Here is a 24,894-nt window from a genome sequence, read left to right on the forward strand (position 1 = left end):
TCACAGAATTGATAAAGCTCTTCTGACCGAGCAGGAATATCAGGGCTCTCTCAGCCTCACCCACCTCACAGGGTGTCCGTTGTGAGGAGAGGAAAGGGAAGCCGCTTTTGAGACTCCTTTGGGTAGAGAAAAGCGGCATCTAAGAACCAACTCCTCCTCCTCATTGAAAAATCTTATTTCAGCATGATAGAAGCTAGAGTACGGTAGCTCCTGGGTGTATGCAGATAGATTTTCTTTTTCGAGCGCACTGGGATATCTGCGAATGCAATTACGTTTGGGCAGTTGGCAGGCTTGAACTGCAGGGCTCCTTCCTCATCCGGAGAAAATCCCGCACGTTCTGCATTCAGGGAAGCAGATGGTCTTACAGCCTCCTGGAATCTGTTATTCCAGAGCATAAGGAGTCGTGGCCAGTGTAGTAGAAGACAGTTATCCGTTTGCATGCCTCTTATATAAGTTAATTTGACCAGCAGGGGGTGTAGCCTAAAAGGGCGCGTTCCGCTACCGCTGTGCTTCGCCCTCCCAAACAGAAACAACTGCAGAGTCCATGCTAGCAAAACATATCGGCTCGGAAGTAAGTAAAGCTAAACCTGGTGGGATTTGCATCCCAATTAAGCACACGTCTAGGACTGCAGCTTTAATTAAAGCGGGTGTTTATTTTTGGACCTAGCCTTGGTTGCTCATGAAAACACAAGTCTCCTTTTTGGGAAAAACAATAGGAAGCCACCTTTTGTAGGGTAGAAATGGGTCTTGTGTAGGCAGAAGGGCTTCCTTCAGGTTTATATTCCACAGTTGCTGGTACAAAAGCTTTCTGAAACTGTATGCCGTTTCTGACCAGTGGGGGTACATCAAATCTACTCTCGGGCGTTGAAACCAAATTGTATTCCATTTAGTGTGTCCCTGTTGAATTCTGAAGCAAAATGAAGTGCCCCTCCTGGAACCAGAGGGGACGTAGTACGCTGGGCGTCATTCATTCTTGTTTTATCTAATTAAAATGTCAAAGCTACGTTCTCCACGCCTTTTCCGCGAGAGGGATTGCGACGTGGCTTAAGACTTCCCTGTGTGCAGCTGAGGCTTGTTGCAGCTTGCTCTCTTGAAATCCATTCTGTTCTCATTGTTGAAGGAAGCTGAAGTGTTGAGGGCAAATGAGAGTGGTTGAAGCTAGCTAGCGTGTTTTGCATTATGCGCCCACTCTCTGTGCTTGTATGTAAAGTGAGGGTAATATGACAATTTGTCCAGTTTTTAGGCAGCCTCTGAACCATCCGGTAACGTTAAATGCGAGGTGATCGTCCTTGCGCTAGAAGGAATTCCAAGACGCCCATGCTGTTGATCGCTAAACGAAATATAAGTCATTATTATATGTCTCCAAATCTCCTACCACAGAGCAAGCTTGGAATAAAGATGTCAAAGCATATTCAAAATGAGATCACTGCTCGTTAAAGGTTTTTCCCGGGTTGGTGTTAGCCATGAAATGATGGGGAAATGTCTTGCGTGTAACCAAAGGAATGACGGTTCAACTCTAATTTGGTCCCAAATCTTATATGCCCTGGGTATTCTATTTTGGAGCAATTTCGAGGCTGAACATGTGTATCTTCTGGAGATGGTTTATTGCCTGGGATTCCAGGAAACCGATAAACCCAATGGTCTAATTCGAGCCTGTTCTCCGCTCGACCCCCCCCCCCTTCACCTTGGTTTCCTTTTCCGAAAAGTCGTGCCAATAGCTGTTAATTTGCTTTCTTCTCTCTGAGAACTGTACTTTTCTGCCGGTCTGTCACTGCGTTTCTGCTGCCCCTTCCCTCTAGCCGGGTTTGTCAAGTCGCCCATGTCAGAAACTAAACTCACGGGGGACGCCTTTGAGCTGTACTGTGACGTGGTTGGGAGCCCCACGCCAGAGATCCAGTGGTGGTACGCGGAAGTCAACCGGGCCGAATCTTTCAAACAGCTCTGGCCCGGCGCTCGGAAGCGCCGGGTCACCATTAACACTGCCTACGGGGTGAACGGCGTGAGCGTCCTGAGAATTGTCCGCCTTACCTTGGAAGACTCTGGGACATACGAGTGCAGGGCCAGCAACGATCCTAGAAGGAATGACTTGAGGCAGAACCCTGCCATAACGTGGATTCGTGCCCAGGCCACCATAAGCGTGCTTCAGAGTGAGTTCAGAACCCTACAGTGGTAGTACTGTAGTCTCTAGAGGCAGTCCGGTGACCCTAACCCCACCCCTCCTCCTTGTGACCCCCCTCCCTTTGGTATAACCCACCCGTTGTCTTCCGTTTCTTTATTTATTTTAATTTCGGACCCTAGACTTTTTCCTCTGGTTGTGGTGCTTAGCTGTGCTTGCTACCTTTTTTTAAAATTATTATTTTGATTATTATATCTGCTGTGTCTCTCCTCCTTCCTAGGATCAAAGCACTGGGGAGAATCTCTGGGGACGCTCCTTTAGTTCCTCCGTGAAAAGACACGCCCAGTCTTGAACTTTTCAATTCCCTCCCTCTTTTTTACTTCCCGTCACTAGAGGCTTCCTGCTCTCCCAACGCTGGCTCTTCCATGAGTGCCTTTCTCTTGCTTTTATTTCCCTGATCTAACCTTTTCGATGATCGTTTCTCCTTTGGTTTTTTGGGTTCTCATTGGAATGCCTTCCTCTCCTCCACACGGTTTTGAGTTGAGAAAACATCTGTGCGAATCCTTCCCTCTTTGGGTTTGGTTGCATGCGATTTGTTTTGGTTTTGTTTGTTTTTTTAGACTAGATTTCCCCCCTCCCCTTCCTACGGTCATAGATTTGCCTTTCTGAGTAGCATAAATATACAAAGCTGATTCTTGCCCTGCATAGCTTTCAGCTGGATTTAGAGAGCTGCCGCTTGACTCTCCTTCATTGGTCGCTTTCTCGTCGGTCCCTCCCCAAGTCAGTAGGTGTATCTTCATAGATCAGCCTTTTTCAACCTTCTTAGGTCAGCCTTTTTCAACCTTTTGACCACGGAGGAAACCTGGAAGTACTTTTTAGGCTTCAAGGACCCCCCCGGAAGTGGTCACACGCCCCTTCAGAGAAGTAAGAGGTGGGAGCTGGCCATCGATCGATCATTTCCTGTTTCCGTTGTAGATAAAGAGGCCTATAGATCAGTAGTTCTCAACCTGGGGGTCGGGACCCCTTTGGGGGTTGAACAACCCTTTCATAGGGGCCGCAGCAGGGCAAGCAGCTTGTCCAGGGAGGTAGCCATCCACACAACAGCCTTGCAGTGTAGATCGAGAGAGCATTCGTCTGTCTGGAGCAGTGGAAAAGAGCGAGATCAGCATGGTGGGACAAGAGTCAGAAATTAACTGAGAAACCCTGGGGGGAAAACCCAATTTATATTCAATCATGCACAATGGATCTTCACACCATTGGTCAGTTTGGGTTTAATTTCTGTGAAAGAACCCTCGCCTAATTTTACGGTTGGGCGTCACCACAACATGAGGAATTGTATTAAAGGGTCGCGGCATTAGGAAGGTGGAGAACCACTTCTATAGAACAAGAGGGGAATTGGCTTCCAGAGATCTCTGGTGTTGTCGGCAGCCATTCAAACTTCTGGGAAAGGCTGCCTAAGGCCTGGAGAGTTTTTGCTTCGCCTCTGGTTGGGAATCCCCTGTTGTACACGGTAGCCTAGAGTTGAGGTACATGGGCCAAGACTTGCCCCGCCCAACCTGTAAGTCCAGTCCTGAACTAGGATTTGCAACACTGTGTGGGTTTGTATGCACCAGAGACACGGTTGCAAGCACGAGTATCTTCACCAGAACTTAGTTGGGGGATAAGACTGTCCTTCGAGCTCAAGGAGAAAAACGACTCCCGCAGCCCACCAGCGCTTAGTAGATCGCCCCCTTTACATGCTTTCCAGAAACATTCAGGCTTTTTACTACAGATTTACGAGAGAGCAAAGCCAAGTTGGTGTATAATCTGCTGACTATTAGTGCCTGTAGATAATGGAGAACCTCTTTCTAACGTCTGGTTTCTTTTTCCTGATCTTTTCCTTTTAAAAAAAAATGTACTGCCTTTAACGCAACTGGTTTGCAAACACTATGATGTCAGTTGACCTGGGAAAGTATGGACATCAGATGTCCCATTGTAACGTTAAAAAAAAAAAACCCACAAAATCAGATCAGACCTATAAGAGTTACAGGTTCGCCTGAGAGTGACACCACATGTGGGCGGGTGCAAGGACTTTATGGCGTGCTTTTATATGGGAACGAGGTGAGTGATGTTGCATCAGCATGTCTCTGAGAAAATCTCATGGCGGACGTCAGAGAATCGGCAGGTAGGAAGAACACAGAATCGACTGCGTTCCCAAACGGCATAAACCCGAGGACGCAGACTTCCAAACCACAGTTCGATGGTCGTGTTCTTGGTTTCCATGACTAGCTGCTCTGCCTCCATTCTGGCCCTGAAGTTAACAAGCCATCTGTGACTTTTTGTCGTGATTAGAGCCTTCAAAACCCAGAAAATGCGACTGCAACGAACACACAGTTGATCTTCATTATAGTGACTGGTCTCTGACTAGTGCCTCCTGAAGGTTCTGTGAATTCCCCACTCTGCACATCTCATGCTTCTCCAGCCGAGGAAATAATTCTTGCACGCAGTTTCTCCCATTAGAATAACACGGTTCTGTCCTCAGGGGGCGGGGTTTGAAACCGTGCTTTGTCATGCCTCTAGGGGGTTGACCAAGTGCCTTTTTACTTAGTATCCATTCTCGCTTTAACTTTTTCTTTTCCTCATTACTGCCTCTGAACAGTATTAAGAGGGTTGATCTGCTGCAGCTTTCGGGGAAGGTGACTTTGCAAGCCCTTGACCCAAAGGTATCAGCTCATCGGGACCGGGACCAGGGGAGGAGGGGACCTAGCTGGACAGACTGCTACATAAAGAAGTGTTTGCTCCCGATTCATTCAGAGGTTAATTATTAGGAAGTAGAATCTGGTTTCCTCGCCTGGATTTAATCATTAGGTTAATAATGAAGTAGAATCTGGCTTCCTAGCCTGGATTAGATTAGGTGGCATCGTGCCACTGCTTAAAATACAATGTGGGAATTCTTCCTCAAAGCGCTTAAGAACTTGTCTCCTTCGGCCAAGGCTTGTTTCAGAGGGTGCCCCCATGGCCCTTAAAAATATTTATTAGCTGTCTCGCAAAGCCCAAGGCGGCTGACAAAATTAATTAATTAATTAAAAACATACATAAAATAGATTGCGTTTAAAAAGTCCTAAAGCCGAAATTTAGTGACTCAGTTTAGGAACGCTTAATCGAGCGGGGTCCTGAATGAAACGGTCTTCAGCTGCCCGCTAAAGTGAGGGGCCGGGCACACCTCCCAGAGGAGGTGGTTCCATGATTGGGGGGCTGGCATGGAGAACGCCTTCTGTCCTGCACCCACAGAGCAAGCTTCTTTGACCGGACAGTCAAGAGGGCCCGTCATCTGAATTCCCGGGCAGGAACATAGAGGAGAAGGCTGTCTCCAGATAGAATCACAGAGTTTGAAGGGGGCATACAGGCCATCTAGTCCAACCCCCTGCTCCGTGCAGGATCCTGCTTCCAAGCCATGTAGGGCTTTAGGGGTCACAACTAGCACCTTGAACTGGCTTATAGAGAAGGTCAAGGTAGAGAAGGGCCTGGAAGAACCCCTTCCTAATTGAGTTCTCCAAAAAAATCAGACTGCCCAGTTTACTGTTAAGAAGACGAGGCGTGTCTTGCCTTCGTTTTCTGTCCTCCAAAGATTGCGTGCCAATTTACACTTCAGGGTTGAGTGGGAAACTCACTCCACGCTGAGTAAAAATACTCTTGGCCAGAAGACAATAGTCTGGGTGACATATCACAGAATCCTAGAGTTGGAAGGGGCCACACAGGCCATCTAGTCCAACCCTCTGCTCCACTCAGGATCAGCCCAAAGCATCCTAAAGCATCCAAGAAAAGTATCCAACCTTTGCTTGAAGACTGCCAGTGACATCCCAGTTTGCAAAAAAAACAAACCCCCAAACTTCTCACACTACCTGTTAATGTTCTTCATCACCCTTCACACAACATCATGGCTGTGTGTGGCGTATCATGAAAAGAAACAGTTGATGGCAGATCTTCGTCCTTGCAATGTTGGCAGCTCTCTGTATGTTTTAAAGCTTAATCCTGTGGGCCTTACGCATGCATGTTTCCTTTGCAGGACAGGGGTGCGGAGATGAACTGTGGTGCGTTCAGTAGGGTATAAAACACGTTTGTGGAGCACCCATGGCTGCCAAGTCAGGCAGAGACTGGGGAAGAGGACATCAGCCATGGGGGCCTCCTCAAGAGCCAGAACTATTTGACACCGTAGCTATTTGCTGACTTTGGGAGGCAAAGCTAGCTGCAAAGCTAGATGGGGAATGCCACTAGGAAAAAAATTATATCGCATTTTAGCGGAGAAGGTAGCATTTTCCGCATGACGCACCTATTTTATAGGCCTCTGCTGCCTTGGATCCGTGAGAGAAGTTTTTCTTGGACTTGGCTAGCTGATTGTCTGAACGAGGGCTGGGTTGGTTAAGCTTGGACAAACGTCCGCAGGAGACAGCAACCCCCCCCAAAAAAACCTTGGTAGAGTGTAATGGCAAGAAAGAAATCAATTTGGGGTACAGAATCACTAACTCTGCCTCTTCTGTTGTTGAATGTAGTCACACGTAAAAGTTCATTGACTCTAATAATTCTTTTTTTCCTCCCCTCTTCTTTCTTACAGGGGGACTGGCCCGCGTCCCGTTTCTGTCCCGGCCCGCTCTTTACCGCATGACTTTTTATCGATGTCTCTCCTAAGCTAGCGAAGCTTTTGTGTGTTAGTTCTCCTTCCTTTCCCCGGCTTCCTCTGACGTGTAGCTTGTGATGTGGTAGTCCAGTTTTCGACGGGCGAAGTCTGACGGACCGTCTTCCTCTTAATGTGCCCTTCTCTTCCAGAGCCCGGGATCAACGCCACCGAGGATGTCCTCATTCCTTCTCAGAGCCCTTCCGCCATCGTCCTGCAGTGCAACCTCACCTCGCTGCCCAGCTCTCTCAGTTACAGCTATTGGGTGAAAAACGGCGAGGAGATTTCGGGCTCCCGGAAGAACGGCGAAACTTCGACAGAGCACAGGTACGCCTCTGGTGGAGCGACGCCCAATGTAGCCGCAGGTGAAAAAAGGTGGGAAAAGACAGTCTTGGCCCATGAGTTCTGCCTTAGGTGTTCGTGAGATCTGTTTTTAAAGGTATGGGGAACGCGTCAATACAGACTGGTCTCCCCATGCCTATGTGAGCCTGTGGCCAGTATTATACTAGTAATAGATATAAGGACTTGATGAAAGAACTGAAAACGGAGATTACCTGGATTCCGTTTTGACAGAAGCCCTAAAGAATAAAGAAACAAGGAAAACCACAAAAATAGGGCATTTTTCGTTATCATATTGCCAGTGGATCGGTCTGTTCCTCTCTGTTTGCTTTAGAAAGGATCTGTTCTCCTTTAGGCGACTGTGGTTGGGTAACAGAGCAGAAAAGCCGCTTCAAGCACTTTCAGCTTGAATGATGGACTCCATTGTTTTTTTTTTTAATTGCATTTTATGTTTCCTGTTGGAGGTCTATGTGTGGTGTTAGCAGGCTCTCCTCATTGCTGGCAGAGGCTCATGGGAATTGGAGTCCACGGACATGTGGAGAGCCACACCTTGGCCACGCCTCCTCCACCCGATCCAAATCAAGCACTAATCTTGTAGAACGTTATACCAGGTTTCTTTAAAAATTGGCCATGTGAAAAATAGCAAGAAGGAAACCATGTCGTTTAAAGGGGAGGACTGTATCTTAAGCCCATTCTTTCCCCGGGCATAGAGCAGGGGTAACCGGGGGGATGAGGGAGAAGGCAGATGTGAATTTCCTGCACTGGGTTGGGAGGGGGAGGGTTGGACTAGATGACCCTTGGGGTCCCTTCCAGCTCTGTTGCTGTGTTTTCCTTTCATTAAAAAAATGGACCAGAGATGATGGACAAGTTGCAAATGCGGTTGGCGTGTTGTCAGTTCCCGGTCGTGGCCTGTTACCTGCTGGCTATTTTAATCTATTTCTTGTCTCTTTCAGAATCCCGAAGCCCAGGGCAGAGGATTCAGGGGAATATGTGTGCGTGTTCACCTTTGCTAGCTCTCCCGTAGCAAATGCAACGATAGAAGTGAGAGGTACTAGCCTCCCCCCTACCCCTTTCCGTGTTTTTACCGCTAAGGACACCTTTCTCTGTTGCATTGCAGCATTTCCCTGCTGGGGCGGTGTGCAGCGTCCTTCATACCTTTATCAAGGGAGCTTGCACGGCTTCATTGTCAAAACTGTAATTATTGTTTTAATGGACTTTTAATGGGGTTTTAAGATGTTGTAACCCACCACGAGCCGCAAGGGAGTGGCGGGGAATAAATCTAATAATAATAATAATAATAATAATAATAATAATAATAATAATAATAATAATTGTTTGCATTTAAATTGCTGTCACTTAAGACAGCATGGCTAGAGTGGTGTCCCTCTGCTGGGGTGTGACACCCTCCTACATGGCCTACCCAGCCGTGTTCGCTCAAAGCAAAGCCTCTCACCACCCGTAGCAGCTACGCCTGCGTCTCCTTGTTTGCTGTCAAGTTGTAAGCGGCTTAGGGGGGGTCCCGTAAACGGGGAAGAAAGGCGGTTTTATAAATTATAAATAAAGCGAAGAAACAAAAAAATAGAATGTAAAATGGCAACATGATAAGCTAAGCCAGGCAAACAAGGCCGTTACCTGTGTGAAAACAAGAAATCGCAGTTCTCAAATTAGCACTGAAAATTCATCTGTTCTGTCGTGCTTTGGCTAGAGCAGGGGTGACCAAACTGTGGCTCTCCAGATGTGCGTGGACTTCAATTCCCACGAGCGTCTGCCAGCGGTACATCTGGAGAGCCACAGTTGGCCACCCCCCGTCAAGGCATGGTACCCGTAGAGACCATCTTCTATACCAGGGGTAGTCAACCTGTGGCCCTCCAGATGTCCATAGACTACAATTCCCATGAGCCCCTGCCAGCTTTTTCTGGCTGGGGCTCATGGGAATTGTAGTCCATGAACATCTGGAGGACCACAGGTTGACTTACCCCTGTTCTATACTACTTTGGATGTCGAGGGAGCCTTTGATGAAGAACAGCGTCCGGCCAGGTTGATCTGGAAGCAGGTGGTCCAGACATCAGGCCCTGGATGGCTTGACAGTCTTAAGACCCAGCACTCCGAATGCAGCCTACCAATGAATTGGCCGTATTTGGTGGCTTGTTCACTCGGAAGCTTAAGGGAACGCTAAACCCCGTGTGAACGGAAGCGGCTTCTCCTCTGCTTATCGAACCTCCCTTTCATCTCCGTGGCTTTGCGCCGGACGGGTGGAAGAAAATCCTTAAGCCATATCGTATTAGGCACGAACCGCGGCTTGTTGCGTCGTCCGCTCTGTAGGTTTAACAGTCCGCAGCGGCTTCCCTGCCCGTGGGGAGGAGCAAGCGAGCTGTCAACGGCCTGCCCCGGTAGCGTAAAATCAATTGAACTGCCAGGACCTGACTTGATATTACGCATGCCGGGCAAAACGTAACGCCGCTTTTTCCTAGGGAGATAAACGTTTTTTTTGGGGGGGGGGATTAGAGCGGAGAGCTTTAGGGGGACGGAGAAGCATCGAATCGTGCTTTTCCTTGCTGCCGGTTCTCCTGGGATTGCTGCTCACCTGTAAGCATAACGTGTAGTTTGCCTTTGAAGTAGGAAAGCTGTGAGATGCTGATACAGTGGGGCCCTGATACAGCGGAGCACACCTGATTTGGTTGTGTGCTGCTTGGCCTAATCTGTTCGCCACCAATATCCAGATCTAGCAGAAACCTCTAGAAATCAGTTGTTATTTTCCTCTTCCTTTCCCCCCCAAAAACTATCGGGCACAACTGAGCCATTTCTTCCCCAGGCCCTCTGCTAACACACGGCAGTGAAAAGCTCCCTGTTTGACAGATGGGGACGGGGGAGACGCACGCACGGCGAGAGACCGCCCGCTTAAGCCGATGAACGCCCGTCTCCTCTTCCTAATGACTGCAATTTAGTCACCCTCCCCTAATCCCGGCAATGTCAGCTTCGGCATTGCCGTCCTGCCTCTCTCCTACTCCCTCTTCCCCCGAAACCGGCCTGTGGCACTGCAGGCTGGACAATAGCCATTGATTTTGAGCGTCGTCAACTAGGATCTTGCCTTGTGTGAACACACCTAAGAGAGCAGGCTGCCTTTGACATTGGTGCTCGGTCCAGAGCGTCTGCTGCGACCTGTTCCAACTTTTCCACCCAAGGAGAGAGACCCAGTTAACCACCAAGACTTCAAGTTTACACGGACTCGGTGTGAAGTCTTAACAGGACTGTGATTAGCCCAGGGTCACCACGCTGGCTCTCTAGTGATGAGTGGGGAACAAAGCAGCTGGGAGTAGCTCTATTGCTCACCTCAAACTTCCGTATGTTAAGGGCCGCCAAATGTCCCCAAAACTGTCTCATCGCTTGCAGTCTTGCAAAGTGTTCTGTATCTTCCTTAAGGGAGTCTGTCCATTTCCCATCGGGCCTTCCGCTTTTCCTGCTGCCTTCCGCTTTCCGTAGCCATGTTGTGTTTTCCTGTAACGGAGCCCGGAGCACGATAGTCCCATTTTAGTCCGAGATTTCACGTGCCGTTAAAGAAAAGAGCCTTCTCCTTCAAACTGCAGAGCTCTTGAGCAGAGGCATAAGTATCTTTCACGTGCTGCCGGCATCCAAACTCCTCGGCGTTCAAATTAATTAGTTTCTGGGATCGCAGGGAGAGCCCGCCGGGGCCACAAGGTCCCTCTGTGGCAATCCATTATACCAGGAAGGGGGAATTATTCTTCCGGGGATATTGTATGGCTTGATCCGTCCTCAAGAGGGAATTTGCCAGCCAAAGCGCTGCCAGATCTGTAATTAGAGATGGAATGCAGCTGGGCCTTCTTGATGCTGAGCAGGGGAGAGCGGTGAGCCGGGGGAAACATCCTTTTAGGGATATTCTGTGGTTTGGTCCCTCTTTAGCAGGCAAAATCCCTAATGAAAGGCTCTTTGGCTGCCAGAACCTTAATAAATTAGCCAAATCCAGATGGTAATAGCAGCTGGCCAAGCAAACGGATGCAAAGACGCCTTCGTGCCTCGGGGGATATCCCAGTTGCTGAAATCTACTTTGCCCACTAACTAATCTGGGGCGGGTCAGTTTTTTTTGTCCTGGCCCTGTCCAGCCCCATCTTTTCAGGTCTCAGAAGCTGGTTAGAATCGGAGAGTTGGAAGGGGCCCCCTGCCGTGAGGAGGTTCGTCCTGAACTGTCCTTTGACCTCCGGTAATCTCCCAAGCTTTCCATTGCAGTGGAACTCAGAACTGCCAACAGAGTGGCAACAAGGACTTCTTACCTGGGAGCCAGCAGCACGGCAGGGTGGGCCTTCCAGATGGGCAAAGGGGCCTTCCAGATCAGGCCAAATGCTGGCAGGGGCTCATGGGAATTGCGATCCATAGGAGGACCACAGGTTGACTATCCCTGTCTTACAGTACACCTGCAGAACGCGCAAAGCCGTCGAGTCGCCAAATAGCTCCGGGGCAGCCTCAAAGGGAACAGTCCTGAAACGGGCGAAGGGCCTTGGCCCACAGCTCTTGCCAGCTTGACCTACTCAAAACTCTTCCAAGGCTCCTAGGATGCCAGCTGCTTATTGAAACACTCTCTCTCTCTCTCCCCCCCCATCCCTCCCCCCCTCCCCTTGCTTTCACCAGCTTCTCCCGACATCACCGGCCACAAGCGGAGCGAGAACAAGAACGAAGGTCAGGACGCGATGATGTACTGCAAGTCAGTGGGCTTCCCGTACCCAGAGTGGGTGTGGCGTAAGATAATCGAAGGGGTCTCTACAGTGAGTATCACATCAGATGGCCGTTCTGCTGGCTGGCGTTTCCGCGGGGAGGTAAAGCCTCCTTTATTGGGCAGTGTTGCCTGCCTAGCTAGGGCTTGCCCATTCCGGACAGCAGAGACTCCCTGTAAGTCTTCTCCAGCCATCTCTTTCGCTGTCTGGGCCTCGTCCCGTCCCTGAGCCTCAGGAACTAAGCCACAGAGTCTGTGACCAATCAGAGTGCCTCTGATGGCGGGTGGACAACAGCTTGTCGTTGTAAAAATCTCACGTTGTGCCTTGTACGGTCCGCGGTGCTGGCGGGAGAGCTCTGCCGAACCGGGGGGCGACTTGGGTTCCCCTGTGGGGGTTTCAAAGGGAGGGACGTTCAGAAGCGGTGTGCCGTTTGATTTCTTCCTCGTAGCGACCCCAGGCTTCCTTGGGGTTCTCCCTCCCGAATGCCAACCAGGGCTGACTCTGCTTGGCTACAGGGATCTGGCTAGCCCAGGCCGTCCCCATGCGTGAGCTGTTCTTCCCTGGTCAAATGTAGAAGCATCAGGCTGGTTTTTAAAATAAAATAAGATATGTAGTCAAACAAGGCCGAGTGCTTGCTAAGAATCTTGTTGGTCTTCACACCTTGTTCTCCCTCCCTTCTTTCCTTTATTCCCTTCTTTCCTTTATTTTTCCTCCCTCCCTCCTTTCTTTCCTTTATTCTCTTCTTTCCTTTATTTTTCCTCCCTCCCTCCCTCCCTTTATTCCCTTCTTTCCTTTATTTTCCTTTCCTTCTTTCTCTCTCTCTCTCTCTCTCTTTTTTCTCTTTCTGTCTTGTGTGCTTCCCAGGACCTCAGAAACGACACCGGCCGCTTCATCGTCGTCAGCAAAGAGAACTACACGGAACTGCACATCAAAGACCTCCAGATCGACATGGACCCGGGCGAGTACGTGTGCAACGCCACCAACCAGATCGGCAGCACGGCGAAAATCACCATCCTGCGCGTCCGCAGCCACCTGGCCCCTCTGTGGCCTTTCCTGGGGATCCTGGCCGAGATCATCATCCTCGTGGTCATCATTGTGGTTTACGAGAAGAGGAAGCGGCCGGATGAAGTCCCCGACGGTAAGGGCGGGGAATCGGTCCCTCTTTTACCCCACCCCCAAACCCACTGCCCAGTTTCAGGACTGGCTGCCTTTCAGAAAGCTAGACTCCTTTAAATCCGCAATGGAGAAGTCCCCCAGGGTTGTTCAAAAGCTGCGGGATAGGTCTCCTCTTGGCGTTCTTTCTTTTTAAACAGCTCCGGCTGCCTCACAGTCAAAAGGCTCTCGGATTGCGTTTGCCTCTGAGAAACCAGGAGGAAGGAGAATGCCCACAGAGCGTTCTTATCTTCAGATCAGGGAGTCTCCGTTCTTTCTGACCCTTTGGGATTCTGACGCAGGGTGGTGTGGGGGCAGCCACAAAATGGCGGTGATGGGAGGCGGAGCCACGCACCCAAGTGCAGGCAGCAGGAGGAGGACTTTTTAAACAATAGCCTAAGAAAAAGTGGGAGACACTGAGAGAGTGAGAGAACAGAACCAGCTGGGGCAGGCTGGTTAGCAAATCTCGTGTGAAAACAGAAAGCATTGGCTCCCACATGAAGGCGTCTTTCACAGATCCAGCGGTAGCCAAACTGTGGCTATCCAGATGTCCATGGACTATATTTACTATGAGCCCCTGCCAATTAGCCTTGATGGCAGGGCCTCATGGGAGTTGTAGTCAACGGATATCTGGGAGGCCACAGTTTGGACACCCCTACAGGCAATATGTTTTTAATTGATAGTTTATGGGGCGGCCTAATTAACGGTCACGGCAAGGCCAAGAACACTGGTCTGGCATCAGCCGTTGCTCAGAGCTCTGGCTTCGTAACGGATCCCATCCTGCAATCCTTTTTTCAGCCAGCAAACTTGGCCAGAGGTAATCCCCTTTTGAGATTAAGGTACCTGATGTGTACGAGGTGGGGGGCTCACAAGGTGGTGGTTTCCGATAAAATGCAGCTGGCCAAGTGTTTCTCCTTCTCTTTCTCCCCTCTCCTGCCAAGTGCCCAAAGCCAGTCTCGTGACATTGTAAAGCCAGTCCCTTGAATTCGTATAGCCAGTCTCTTGAATTCGTAAAGCCAGTCTCTTGAATTCGTAATGCCAGTCTCTTGAACTCATGAGAACAGTCATCAAAGCAGAGCTCCTGCTCTGGAGTGGGAGGAAACCAGCCCCGGAAAAATTTCAAGTCCGAGGCCCCAAAATGCTTTGGAGTCTAGCTGGCAGGGCTTGCTCCGCTTCTTTCAAAGCGCAGCTGATGGCAGTATTTCTCGGCATGAGTGTGTATGCGCCTGTGTGGGACTAACACGGCAGGATGGCCCCCGAGTAGCACTGCTCGCGTGTGTGTTTGCGTACTAACTTGGAGGGGAGGGGGAAATGTGGAGGTTCTTTCCACACGAGTCCTTTCCGCTCAGCTGCAGTGGGAAAAGACCGCCTTCCTCTCTTCACTCCCTCTGCTGAGGGCTGCTTCTCCCAGAAGGGCTTGATGAGCGTCAAGCTCTTCTTTACCCCGCCTCTGAGAAAGGCCCGAGCAGGCCGTCAGCCCAACTGGTTCGACTGGCTGGCTGCGGCTTGCGGTCCGGCATGAGAGAACTGTGCATGGTGCGCCGTCCCCTCTTTGACGAGGCTGCGGGCGTTTGCAAACGGCGCTGCGAGCTGGGTTCCTTTTCCTTTTCGGTGCGTATTGGATGGAAAAGGTGCATGTGCCGGGAGCAAAGTGCGTGCAGCGTTGTGCGGCGTTCTTGGTTTTAGTGGGGTTCTGAAGAACCCAGGGGGGAGACAGGGCAGCAGTGGACAGGCCTGGGAGGAAAACTCTGTTGCAAGACAGCAGCGTCTCATCGGCACGGGGGAACTGGCGCTTCCTACGGGGTCTGGTGAAATGCCGCAGTGTCCTGCATAGCGCAGGGGGTTGGACTAGATGACCCACGGGGTCCCTTCCAGTATTATTGTGCGATTCTAGGATTCATGCCGAACGAAACTCCATTTGCAATCTCTCCCTTTCCTTAGAAGGGAGCTGGGTCTCAGGCTACGCCGCCTGGTTTTCCACTTCGGCTTTATGAGATCAACTTCCCCAGTACTATGTCTTCATCGTGTGGTGTAGGGAAAGCTTTCCAGCGTTGAGACCCAGGTTCGAGTCCGTGTTCTGCTGTGGAGGAAGAAGAAGAAGAGCTGGTTTTTTTAATACCCTGCTTTTCACCACCCAACGGAGTCCCAAAGCAGCTTTCGAGCTGCTTTCTCTTCCTCTTCCCACAACAGACACCCTGTGAGGTCAGTGGGGCTGAGAGAGCTCTGAGAGAAACGGTTCTGTGAGAACACCTCTGGGAGAACTGTGACTGGCCCAAGGTCACCCAGCTGGTTGCGATTTAGGCCTTGGGCCTCTGCTGATCCCCCCAAGACTCCCATATCCCAAGATCTTATTCACACACACTACAATTCAGAAGTGTCACTCCTCCAGCATGTACACTTCTCATTTTGTTACTCTGATGCAGAAATCCTCAACTTACTGAATTCCCTCCTGCTCACACCCATCTCTAGTGTGGTTTTTCCCCCCAATGTGTTTAGATCTCTGCTTAAGTTAGGTGCCACATCATCCTTCCTCTACCCTGAACGCAGTCCGTGAACATTGACGCATTTCGGTTTCAGCCTTTTATTTTGTGTCTTAGAGCAAAGCAGTCTCACCTGGCTAGCAAAGCAGTTTCACCTGGCTAGCAAGAAAACCTTTCTGGGTCCTGGGAGTAGTCCAGCTCCTGCAGGCTGTAGTGATGGTGGGAGGGCTGGCTGGGGAGGGGTGGGAAGGGGCCGAAAGACTCAGTGACGCCGAGCAGCCGCCGCGCCCGTGCTGCTTACCTGCATGAACCTCCAAAAAGAGCTGTGGGCTTTTTGCTTCTCCCGAAAGGCAGTCGGCGCTCATCTCTGCGTCCGTCCCCCCAAGGGCATTTGCACCCCAGAAAGGTCAGTGTGTCCGAGTGACGGAAGTCGCCAGCTGCCCTCCGCGCAACGCGGCCGCCCTCCCGACGTGACTTCCGATCGCTGTATCTTTCCGATGCCGTTGGAGGCTGTAGAGCTGGAGATGAACGGACGGGCCACTTTTGCAGAGCTGGTTGCCCGCGGGCACCTTTCTCTCAGGCTGTTGTTTTTCCTTCTCTGCGTGCATGATCGGGGCGGGGGACGGGGGCTTTTGGGGGTCTCCGCTGACTCTGATGATGTCATCTGGATGCTGTTGAGGGCCAAGGGCATGGCGTTTTTGGCTTACGGTTAGAGCTGGTTGTTTCCCAAGAGTGTGAGAACAGCCACTGGGTCGTGGCGGTCTGTCTGTGCCAAGCAGCCGGTTGTAATGAAAGAGATGCCTTCCCTTGGATTAAACAAACTTGATTGAAAGTATACTTTTTGTTTTCTAAAAAAAAAAAAAGTGCGTCGTGGGCGAGGGTAAGTAGCAAGTAAAAACTCCGAAGCTGCATTTCTCCCGCCAGAATGCCGCAGACGGGCAGTTTCTACTTCCGAATCCTTTTCCGCGTGCCTTTTGGTTTTTCTGTTGTGGCGGAACGCATCATTTTGATTGCAAACAAACGGGACGCCCGATTTACAGCCATTTAGGCCAGAACGTCATTCTGATCATTTTTGTTAACTCCTGCGGGATATAAACGTCACGTTTGCATTCTTCTGGCAGCTGTGCCGCAGTTTCGTCCCATCTCCCGACTTCCTACCCAGTATTTGTCTCCTCGCTTTCTTCTTGGAGTCGAGTTACACCGAACAACGGGAAGAAAGCATTCATGCGCTCCTCCGTTTTCTTGATTTTGTTCTTTTAATTCCCGTAAACATTTAGCCACATTTTTAACCTCCCTGGCGCAGGGAGGCACAGGCCCCTTGCGCTCGATGCATCAGCCTTGGCCAATCTCGGTATGTGCACCCTTCCTAGAGGGGTCTAGGCCTGAGCATGGCTCTTCGGCCGCCTCCCAGATTGCATCACACAGTCCACCGTGAATCCGTCCCGATTCGCCCTTTGCACTGGGGAAGAGTACACAAAAGGCAGGGCTTGGGATAAGAGAAAAGATTATCTTTTTCTGATAACCAGTTAATCGTTCCCCCCTCCCGTTTATCAGATTTTAAGGAAAACTTCCAAGAGGGGCCTCAACTGCCCTGCCCTAAAGAAACCCTCCAGCCCTGTAAAATCGGTCTTGAGTGTTCCAAATTATGTGTGTCTGAAAGGCACATGCAATCCTTCGAAGCGCCATTTGGGTCGGTCTTTCTCTGGATGGCCTTGCAGACTGGGGGCAAGGCGCTCGTCCGTCAGTGCTTGTGCAAAACACAGGACTTAGAAGCAGGCAGCTGACTGGGCCAAGGGGCACCTTGGACAATCCCTAAGCGCGACCGGGCAACCTCACACTCGAATCTGCCCAATTGCTTTTTGAGAAGGCAAGGTGTGTCCTTTGCTCACCTGTGCAGGTGGGGAAGTCCAGTTCCCGGGACGGAGACAAGCATTGCTGTGGAGTCTTTAGGGTGGCAGTCTGGAATCGAGTGAGGCCAGTGTGGCTCTGGATCCACCCCCTTCCCCCCAAAATGCCCCTGTCCAGATGGAATGCAGTGGCACGTGAATGGCAGCAGCGTATATCTCAGGGCAGCCCCCCCCCCAGCACCACTCCCAGCAAAACCAGAGCTATGACTACATCATGCTGTTTTTTGAGTTGTATTGTTAATCTGTCAGTTACTATGACTTCTTTCTTTCCCCCTTTTCAACCGCATCATTCCTTTAAAAAAAACGGTGGTAAGTGAGCAGTTCTGCATGTTTTTGGAGTTTGTTTTTTGATCTCCGCTTCAGTCTGATAACAATGCACAAGTTTCATAACGTTAACTTTTTTTTGTTGGGTATTCCCCCCCCCCCACCCCCTTCATTCACGTTTCACAACTAATTTGGAGTTTTAAGTTTGCTGTTCCTTCCTTTTTTTCTTTTTTTCTTTTTTTTTAATCTTCGTTTTCTAATTTTCCGTACCTTGTTTCTGTAGTTACGTCCCTCTCCGAGCCTACTTTTTAGGATTTTTCTTTTTAAATGCCTTTCTGTCTGTCACATGTTATACCATACCGGTATTGACTTCCTTTGTGCTTTGGTGACAGCTGAGCAATTTCACCCACAGCCTAGTAATTTTCAGTGATAGTCTCACTCTTGCTGGTTGTGTCAGGGAAGAGGCAGCAAACCTATGAGCTGCAGGCAGACCTGGGTGCATCTCCTGCGCATAAGGCAGTCAAGGTACCCTGCTTGTCTTCCCCCGTAAAACCAGAACCCTTTTTTTAAAATTAGCGAACTATTCGTCCACATGCTCCTCCTCATATATCATAAAGATCCGAATGTCCCGGGCAAAACCAGCTGGAACATTAAGAGCAATCTGCACGCTGTGGCCATTAGTGGTTCTCCAGATGTCCATGGACTACAGTTCCCAGTGCTGGCTGGCAGGGTGCTCATGGGAATTGTAGTCCGTGGACATCCGGAGAGCCACGGTTTGGCCACCCCTGCTGTAGCGGAAAGGGAGGCAGGTTCTTAAAGGTGGTCAAACGGACTCCGCCACTCCCATCAGCAGATGAAGCAGAGAGACTTAGTTCCACTTGTATAAGTTTCCTTCTCCTGACATATTTTAAAAAAAACACACAGCAGAGGAAGAAGTTATGAGCATAGCCTGTCACGTGCTTGCGAGGGTCGTCCACTTCCAAAGAATTACGCCCGGGGAGTCTCTGGGGAAGGAAGCAATCTCTCCCCAGCATAGCAAACCGGTCTTGTCCATTCTGCCCGGTTTGCCTTCCTCCTGCCCGGTTTGCCAAGGAGCCTCTAGCCCAGGGGTAGTCAAGCTGCGGCCCTCCAGAAGTCCGTGGACTACAATTCCCATGAGCCCCTGCCAGCGAACGCTGGCAGGGGCTCATAGGAATTGTAGTCCATTGACATCTGGAGGGCCGCAGCTTGACTACCCCTGCTCTAGCCCGTAGGACGCCGTTGACCGCTAGCCAAGTCTTTTCAGCAGAATGTCCTGTATGTGCGTGTTTATTTTTTGGTTTTGGGTGTTGTTGTTATTTTTTGTAAAACTCTGACATTACTAACACGGCTAACTTGGAGAGGAACTTTTAAGAACGTGCCAAGCTTTTTGGGCTTCTAAGCGGACGGCTTTCGAGAACATAGCGTGCATAAGCAGAGTCTGCCTTCCCGTGATGGGAAAGAGGGAACTGCGGGGGCGGGGGCGGGGGGGGGCTTAGTTTTTCCGTAAAATGCTTCCATGTTTCCAGTACCTGGTGTGTCTTCGTATCTCTCTCTCTCTCTCCATTGTACAAACAAGCACATCGTCTTCCTTTTTAACAGTCCTGGTTCTCTAACTGTTCCGATTAGTTTTTGCCGCTAGTAACTAAAAGATTTCCGCGGACACCGGTGTGTCGCTAGTGTGTTATATTGTTTTTTTGTTTTGTTTTGTTTTGTGTTTTTTTTTTTTCTGGCCGTAAAGCTGTTGGTTTTGTGGTCAGCTCTGTTTTCTTTTTGAACTTTTCTGTTTGTTTTGTTTTCCTTTTTTTTCCTTTGGTTAACTCTCTTCTGGTTAACTGTGCTGGCCAGTAGCTTTTGCCTCTCCGTTGCCTGGAAGGTACAGACGGAGTAATGTCGCCGTTAAGACATTATTCCTGGTGTGTGCTCTCATGCGGTTGCCTACACTGTGACTGAAGACCGTAGTTTTCCATACCTGCTTTGTGTGCCTCGAGCCGCCTTGTGGAATCCTGCTGAGTGCTTTTTCTTCTTTTTGGATATCATTAAGGAAAATGTAAACCCAAAAGATCTGAGCGGAACGGACAAGTTGAGCCGTGGGGGAAACGCATCCGATAACGGCAGGAACCCGTTCTGCAAACTCCTCGCTGCGACTCTGGGCAGTCCCCTTTCCCTCCTGTGTAATGTACTGCAGCAGTTTAAAAAATATGCAAAACATATGGACATCAGAAGAGCCCTGCTGGATGAGACCAGGAGTCCATCTAGCCAACTTCCTACCTCACACAGCGGCCCACCCTCTGGACGGCCGCCTACCAACTTCCTACCTCCTCTGGAGGGCCGCCAACACGGGGCATAGAGGCCAAGGCCTTCCTCAGAAGAGCCCTGCTGGATCAGACAGTAGTCCATCTAATCCAGCATCCTGCCTCACACAGCGGCCCACCCTCTGGACGGCCAACCACAGGGCATAGAGGCCGAGGCCCTTCCCTGACGTTGCCTCCTGGCTTTGGAATTCAGTCACTTGGGCTAGCAGCCACTGATAAACATATCCTCCGTGAATCTTTCTTTTTAAAATCTGCTTCTCTCTTTGGCCGTCGCTGCACCCTCTGGCCGCAAATCCCTCGTGCTAACTTGTAAAGAAGCCCTTATGTGAATAGCTCCTGTCAGGTTTGTCTCCCACTTGCCGAAAATTTATTTTTAAATGGATTTCCCCACAGAGCCAGGAGAAATCTTTTGGTAGTAGTGCCTTCGTACTGTTTTAGCCAAAAGCTTCTTAAAGTCTCTCCCCTCTCCTCCTCATGGGAGTTACTGATAGAATCTCCGATGTTAGCTGCAACCAAAGCCTTTGTCGAACGTTAATCCCAATGTACTTTAAAGTCATCAGGCCTTTTTAAAAAGTGTGCGAAAGTGCCTAGAAGAGAACGGTGCACGATCTTTACGTTGATATCCATGTTTCGCTCCGTGAGAGTCTTAGGGGGGGTAGGGAGCGTAAAGAGCCTGTTTTGACCCCAGAAAGCAAAACAGCAGGATTTTACAACTGAGTTGTTTGGTTTGTCTTTTTCATCTCTCTCTTTCGTAAGAGTGAAGCGCTGGGACTTGGGGGCCGACCGCGACCACGTTGGGGGCAGCCTGTCCGCTGTAGTTGCAGTCTTGTTGTTTTTTTTTCCCACGACAAGCATTCATAGCGTTAACTGGGACCCATTCGAGCGGCAGACTCGCGCCATCAAAAATTCCAATCGAGAGCAAACAAACAAACAAACAAAAAACGTAACTCCTCGACCCTTTTCTTTTCGCAATACCAAACGGAATGGCCTTTTAATGCTATAGATAGAGACTTGTGTCGTTGCTTCCGCCGGCCAGCTAGAGACGTCTCCTCCACGCCGAACCTAACTAGAGTCTGTCTTTTCCTTCTCTCCCCCTTTCCCCGGACCGCGACGGGACGCCCGCCACAGACGATGAACCAGCTGGGCCAATGTGAGTATTCGGTCAGGGCTCTTTCTTCCTGGTGCTTGAGGCAGTGGCTGTCGAATCCTCGCCTCCCGTGCAATTTCTTTCCACTGCTGAGGGGTCTGGGGCTTGCTCTAGATCCCGCCTGGCGCATGGAGAGGACTGCCTGTGTTGGAGAGGGACTGTAGCCCAGTGGGAGAGCATCTGCTCGGCTTGCAGAAGGGCCCTGGTGGAGCTTGGTGGACACAGGCGCTAAAGCCGCTGTTGAATGCAGCATGAGCAGCTAAGGCTAGGCTTGTTGGAAAGCAGAAAAGGAAGGACGTGCGGAGTGGAGCCATCCCTGCCCCCCGATTTGCACGTTCTGCAACCAGCTCATTGCAATGACCAAACTGTGGCTCTCTGGATGTCCATGGACCACAATTCCCATCAGCCTCTGCCAGAATGGACATCTGAAGACGAGTTGGGTCTTGTACTCTGCTTTTCTCTACCAGCAGGAGTCTCAAAATGGCTTCCAATCGCCTTCCCTTCCTCTCCCCACAACAGACACCCTGTGAGGAAGGGGAGGCTGAGAGATACTCCTTCTCAGTTAGAACAGCTGTATCAGGGCTGAGATGAGCCCAAAGTCACCCAGCTGGCTGCATGTGGGGGAGCGGGGAATCAAACCCGGCTCGCTGGATCAGAAGTCTGCACTCCTAACTACGACACCAAGCTGGTGGCCACGGTCTGAACACCCCTGAAGCAGGGAGGACTTATTAGTATAGGGGTCCCCAGCTATCTTGAGCCTTTGGGCCCCTTTGGGATTTTGACACAGTGTGTGGGGGGGGGGGGACTCCAAAATGGCCACCCTGGGAGGCAGAGCCAGCCCTCCACACAAAGCCTGAAGCCTGAAGGCATGAGGAATAATTCCGAACCTTTATCACAGGGCCTTGCGCTCTGCGGGTGAAAACCTGTTGGTCGTTCCCGGCCCTAGGGAAGCACGCCTGGCCTCGACCAGGGCCAGGGCCTTTTCGGTCCTGGCCCCGACCTGGTGGAATGAGCTCCCGGGAGAGCTGCGGGCCCTGCGGGATCTTTCAACATTCCGCAGGGCCTGCAAGACGGAGCTCTTCCGCCAGGTTTATGGTTGAGGCCGGGGCCGATAATAGATCTATGCCTCCCCCGGGGACTCGGGTTCTGGACCCGAAGCAAAACATCATCAGGACCTCCTCTCCACCCGCTAGTAGTGGGAGGGAGGGGGGGGGAGTTGAGCTGCCATTCTTGCCATGCCGGCAATATTGGCAATGTTATTATTGTTTTATGGGGTTTTAATGGGGAATTGCGATATTGTTACCCGCCACGAGCCGCAAGGGAGTGGTGGGCTATAAATCTAATAATAATAATAATAATAATAATAATAATAATAATAATAATAATAAATACTCCATTCAACGGCAGAGGCCTTTGTATTCCAAGGAGTGGCTTTATTTGTGCATAAATCTTACCCGCGGCGACTCATCGTGTTTGGCTTCTAACTCCCGGTGTCTCTTTTCTTCTAAAGGAAAACCAACTCCACAAACAACCACAAAGACAAAAATCTACGTCAGAGAAACACGAATTAAAAGTAACGCTTATGTAAGTCTGTCTGAAACTCGGTAATCTTTATCCACTGAGGCTTTCAGGAAGATTCCTTTTTACTAGAGGGGAGCACTGCCCGTCCCTGTGCAGATTTAGGCTGCTGAATTTGCCGAGGCACGCCAAAGTCAGTCTGCGACTGGCTGATAATATACTTTAGAAGTTGGGAGGGATGGGAAAATGCTAGTCAAGGAGCAGCAGTCTTTAATAATAGAACCAAACGACGTTAACACTCAGAATGAGATCAGCGAAGATCAGTTGAAGAGAGGGAGTGCATTTGCAAAACTTGCCATAACACAACTTTGACGCTGTGGTTAATTGGCACGCTGATTTGGCACTCATAAAAATTCTGTAACCCAAATACCGGTTTGGAGTTCTGAGACGGCACAGTGGGCGCAGCGGTAAAATGGCTGCTGCAGGAGGTGGCGCCAGCCGCAAAATGGCTCCCACGGCTTCCTTTCACTCACCCAGCGTAGATCTTTGTGCAGTGGTGGCAGGGCATTAGCTGCCAAAAACGGCACAGCTGTTTAGATCGCCAACAAACCAGAAGCTTTGCTGGGCAAAAGCCCTACCTCTTCCTAAAAATACTTAGCAATCTCACCTTCGTCCTCCAGCTTTCCTAGCTATCTTCAGCGGAGTTTTTCTGAGCTGCAAAAACAGCCTTTGCTAACAAAGCCAGTTGCTGGAAGGAGGCGGCAGGCTTAGCAGGGTCGGAGAGCGGGGTCGGGGGGGACAGAGCTGGGCTGTCGATGTGTCATTCTGTGCCTTGTGGGACACAATGTGTAATACCATTCCAAAAGCGCCTGCGATCGCAGACGGTTCTCAATTTTGACTCTGTATTTTTTTTTGTCGTTGTTGTTGTTTCCCCACCCGCAGAGCTTTAAGTTTCGAAAGACTGCCGGCAATATCACCTGCTAAACCGACTAGTTGGATCGCTTGGTTTGTTTGACTTTCTTTTTTCCAAAGTCCAGTTCTATCTGCTGTTTTTTCTTTCAAGCGAGCAATCAATGACTGTCCAAAAAAGCATGCCTTATTTTAGCCTCCCCCCCCCCCTGCAAGGACGACCGACCCAGCCGATACGTCCAATAACGCTTCAGTCACAGAGGGTGTAAACTATTTGGGGCTTCGTTGTGCTGTGGGTGTCGCTTTCCCCACCTCCCCCTCCCCCTTTATATTAAGTATTAAGATTTGCATGCAGGATTTTTTTTTTTTTTTTTTACTTCACATAGGTGTTTAAATTTAGCAAAGCTCTGGGATGCACTGCTGCCATCTAGTGGTTACTTTTGTAAAGTACAGCAAAACCTAAACTATACAGTATACATACATATATTATATATATATATATTTATATTTGGGGAGGGCGGGGAACCAAACTGTTTGATTTATAAGCTGCTGAATTCATTCCTTTTATATGGTGCGTGTCTGAAAGAGTAGAGAATTATGGTCAAGACTCCAAAGAAGAGTACTACGAGTTGAATTTATGCTAAGGGCTTAAACCTTATGTAAAAAGACTGGCACGTCGCTTAGTCAAAGGTTACATGGCCTAGAATACTACAGTAGGTGGCGATGAACTACAGAAAGGGGTGTGGGGGGGACACTTTTAGTTTATAAATATTATGATTGCTTTTTAAGGGTTATTTTTGTTGTCGAATCATGTAAATTTCTCAAATACTTTTGCACTGATTGTGTTCACATTCTTGTACATTCGATTCAGGCAGAATTTTATAATTTACTTCTTTTTCTTTTTTAGTCTTGGGTTTTTTGTTTGTTTAAAATGATGATGATGATGATGATGTAAACAGCATGGTGATATTCTATGCAATTGGTTTGTTTCCGTTTTGACACTGTAATTATTGACATTGATTTAAGGATTGATTGTAGGATCACAGACATAACAGGGTTTCCGATAACCGTGCGTACCTGTAGATGCATGAACTTGTGGCGTGTGTTCCCGTTGAAGTGCAATGATGTATTTAAAAAAAAAAAAGTGGATTCACCTGTTTTTAAAAATAAAACACTGAGGAAAAAAACAAGTGACCGTTTCTCGGCTTTGTGTCATTCGCAGGCTCTTTCCCGTGTATAATCTTGTAACCTTTTTAGCATTTTTTTTCCAGTTGCTTCCTCATCTACGGAAAAGCCCCTCAGATGCAAACAAATAAAAGAGCCGACATGGGAACTGAGGTGGATGTGCTCCTAT

At 49.6% G+C, this 24,894-nt stretch overlaps 1 protein-coding gene across 2 annotated transcripts in view; it reads left to right on the forward strand.

The window, feature by feature from the left end:
* Nucleotides 1-24,730, forward strand: part of NPTN (neuroplastin) — a 38,461-nt gene extending 13,731 nt beyond the window's left edge. The window contains exons 2-9 of one of the 2 annotated variants that reach the window (XM_077318386.1): nt 1,800-2,147; nt 6,920-7,094; nt 8,060-8,154; nt 11,748-11,881; nt 12,695-12,968; nt 21,095-21,116; nt 22,624-22,697; nt 23,574-24,730. In XM_077318386.1, coding sequence (XP_077174501.1) covers nt 1,800-2,147; nt 6,920-7,094; nt 8,060-8,154; nt 11,748-11,881; nt 12,695-12,968; nt 21,095-21,116; nt 22,624-22,684 — 1,109 coding nt within the window. In that variant the 3' untranslated portion in view covers nt 22,685-22,697; nt 23,574-24,730. The remainder of the gene's footprint in view (nt 1-1,799; nt 2,148-6,919; nt 7,095-8,059; nt 8,155-11,747; nt 11,882-12,694; nt 12,969-21,094; nt 21,117-22,623; nt 22,698-23,573) is intronic. The other variant, XM_077318387.1, reaches the window with a different exon arrangement.
* Nucleotides 24,731-24,894: the final 164 nt, after the last annotated feature.

The sequence above is a fragment of the Paroedura picta genome, chromosome 18 (assembly GCF_049243985.1).
Source record: "Paroedura picta isolate Pp20150507F chromosome 18, Ppicta_v3.0, whole genome shotgun sequence".
NCBI classification, from domain to species: Eukaryota; Metazoa; Chordata; class Lepidosauria; order Squamata; family Gekkonidae; genus Paroedura; species Paroedura picta.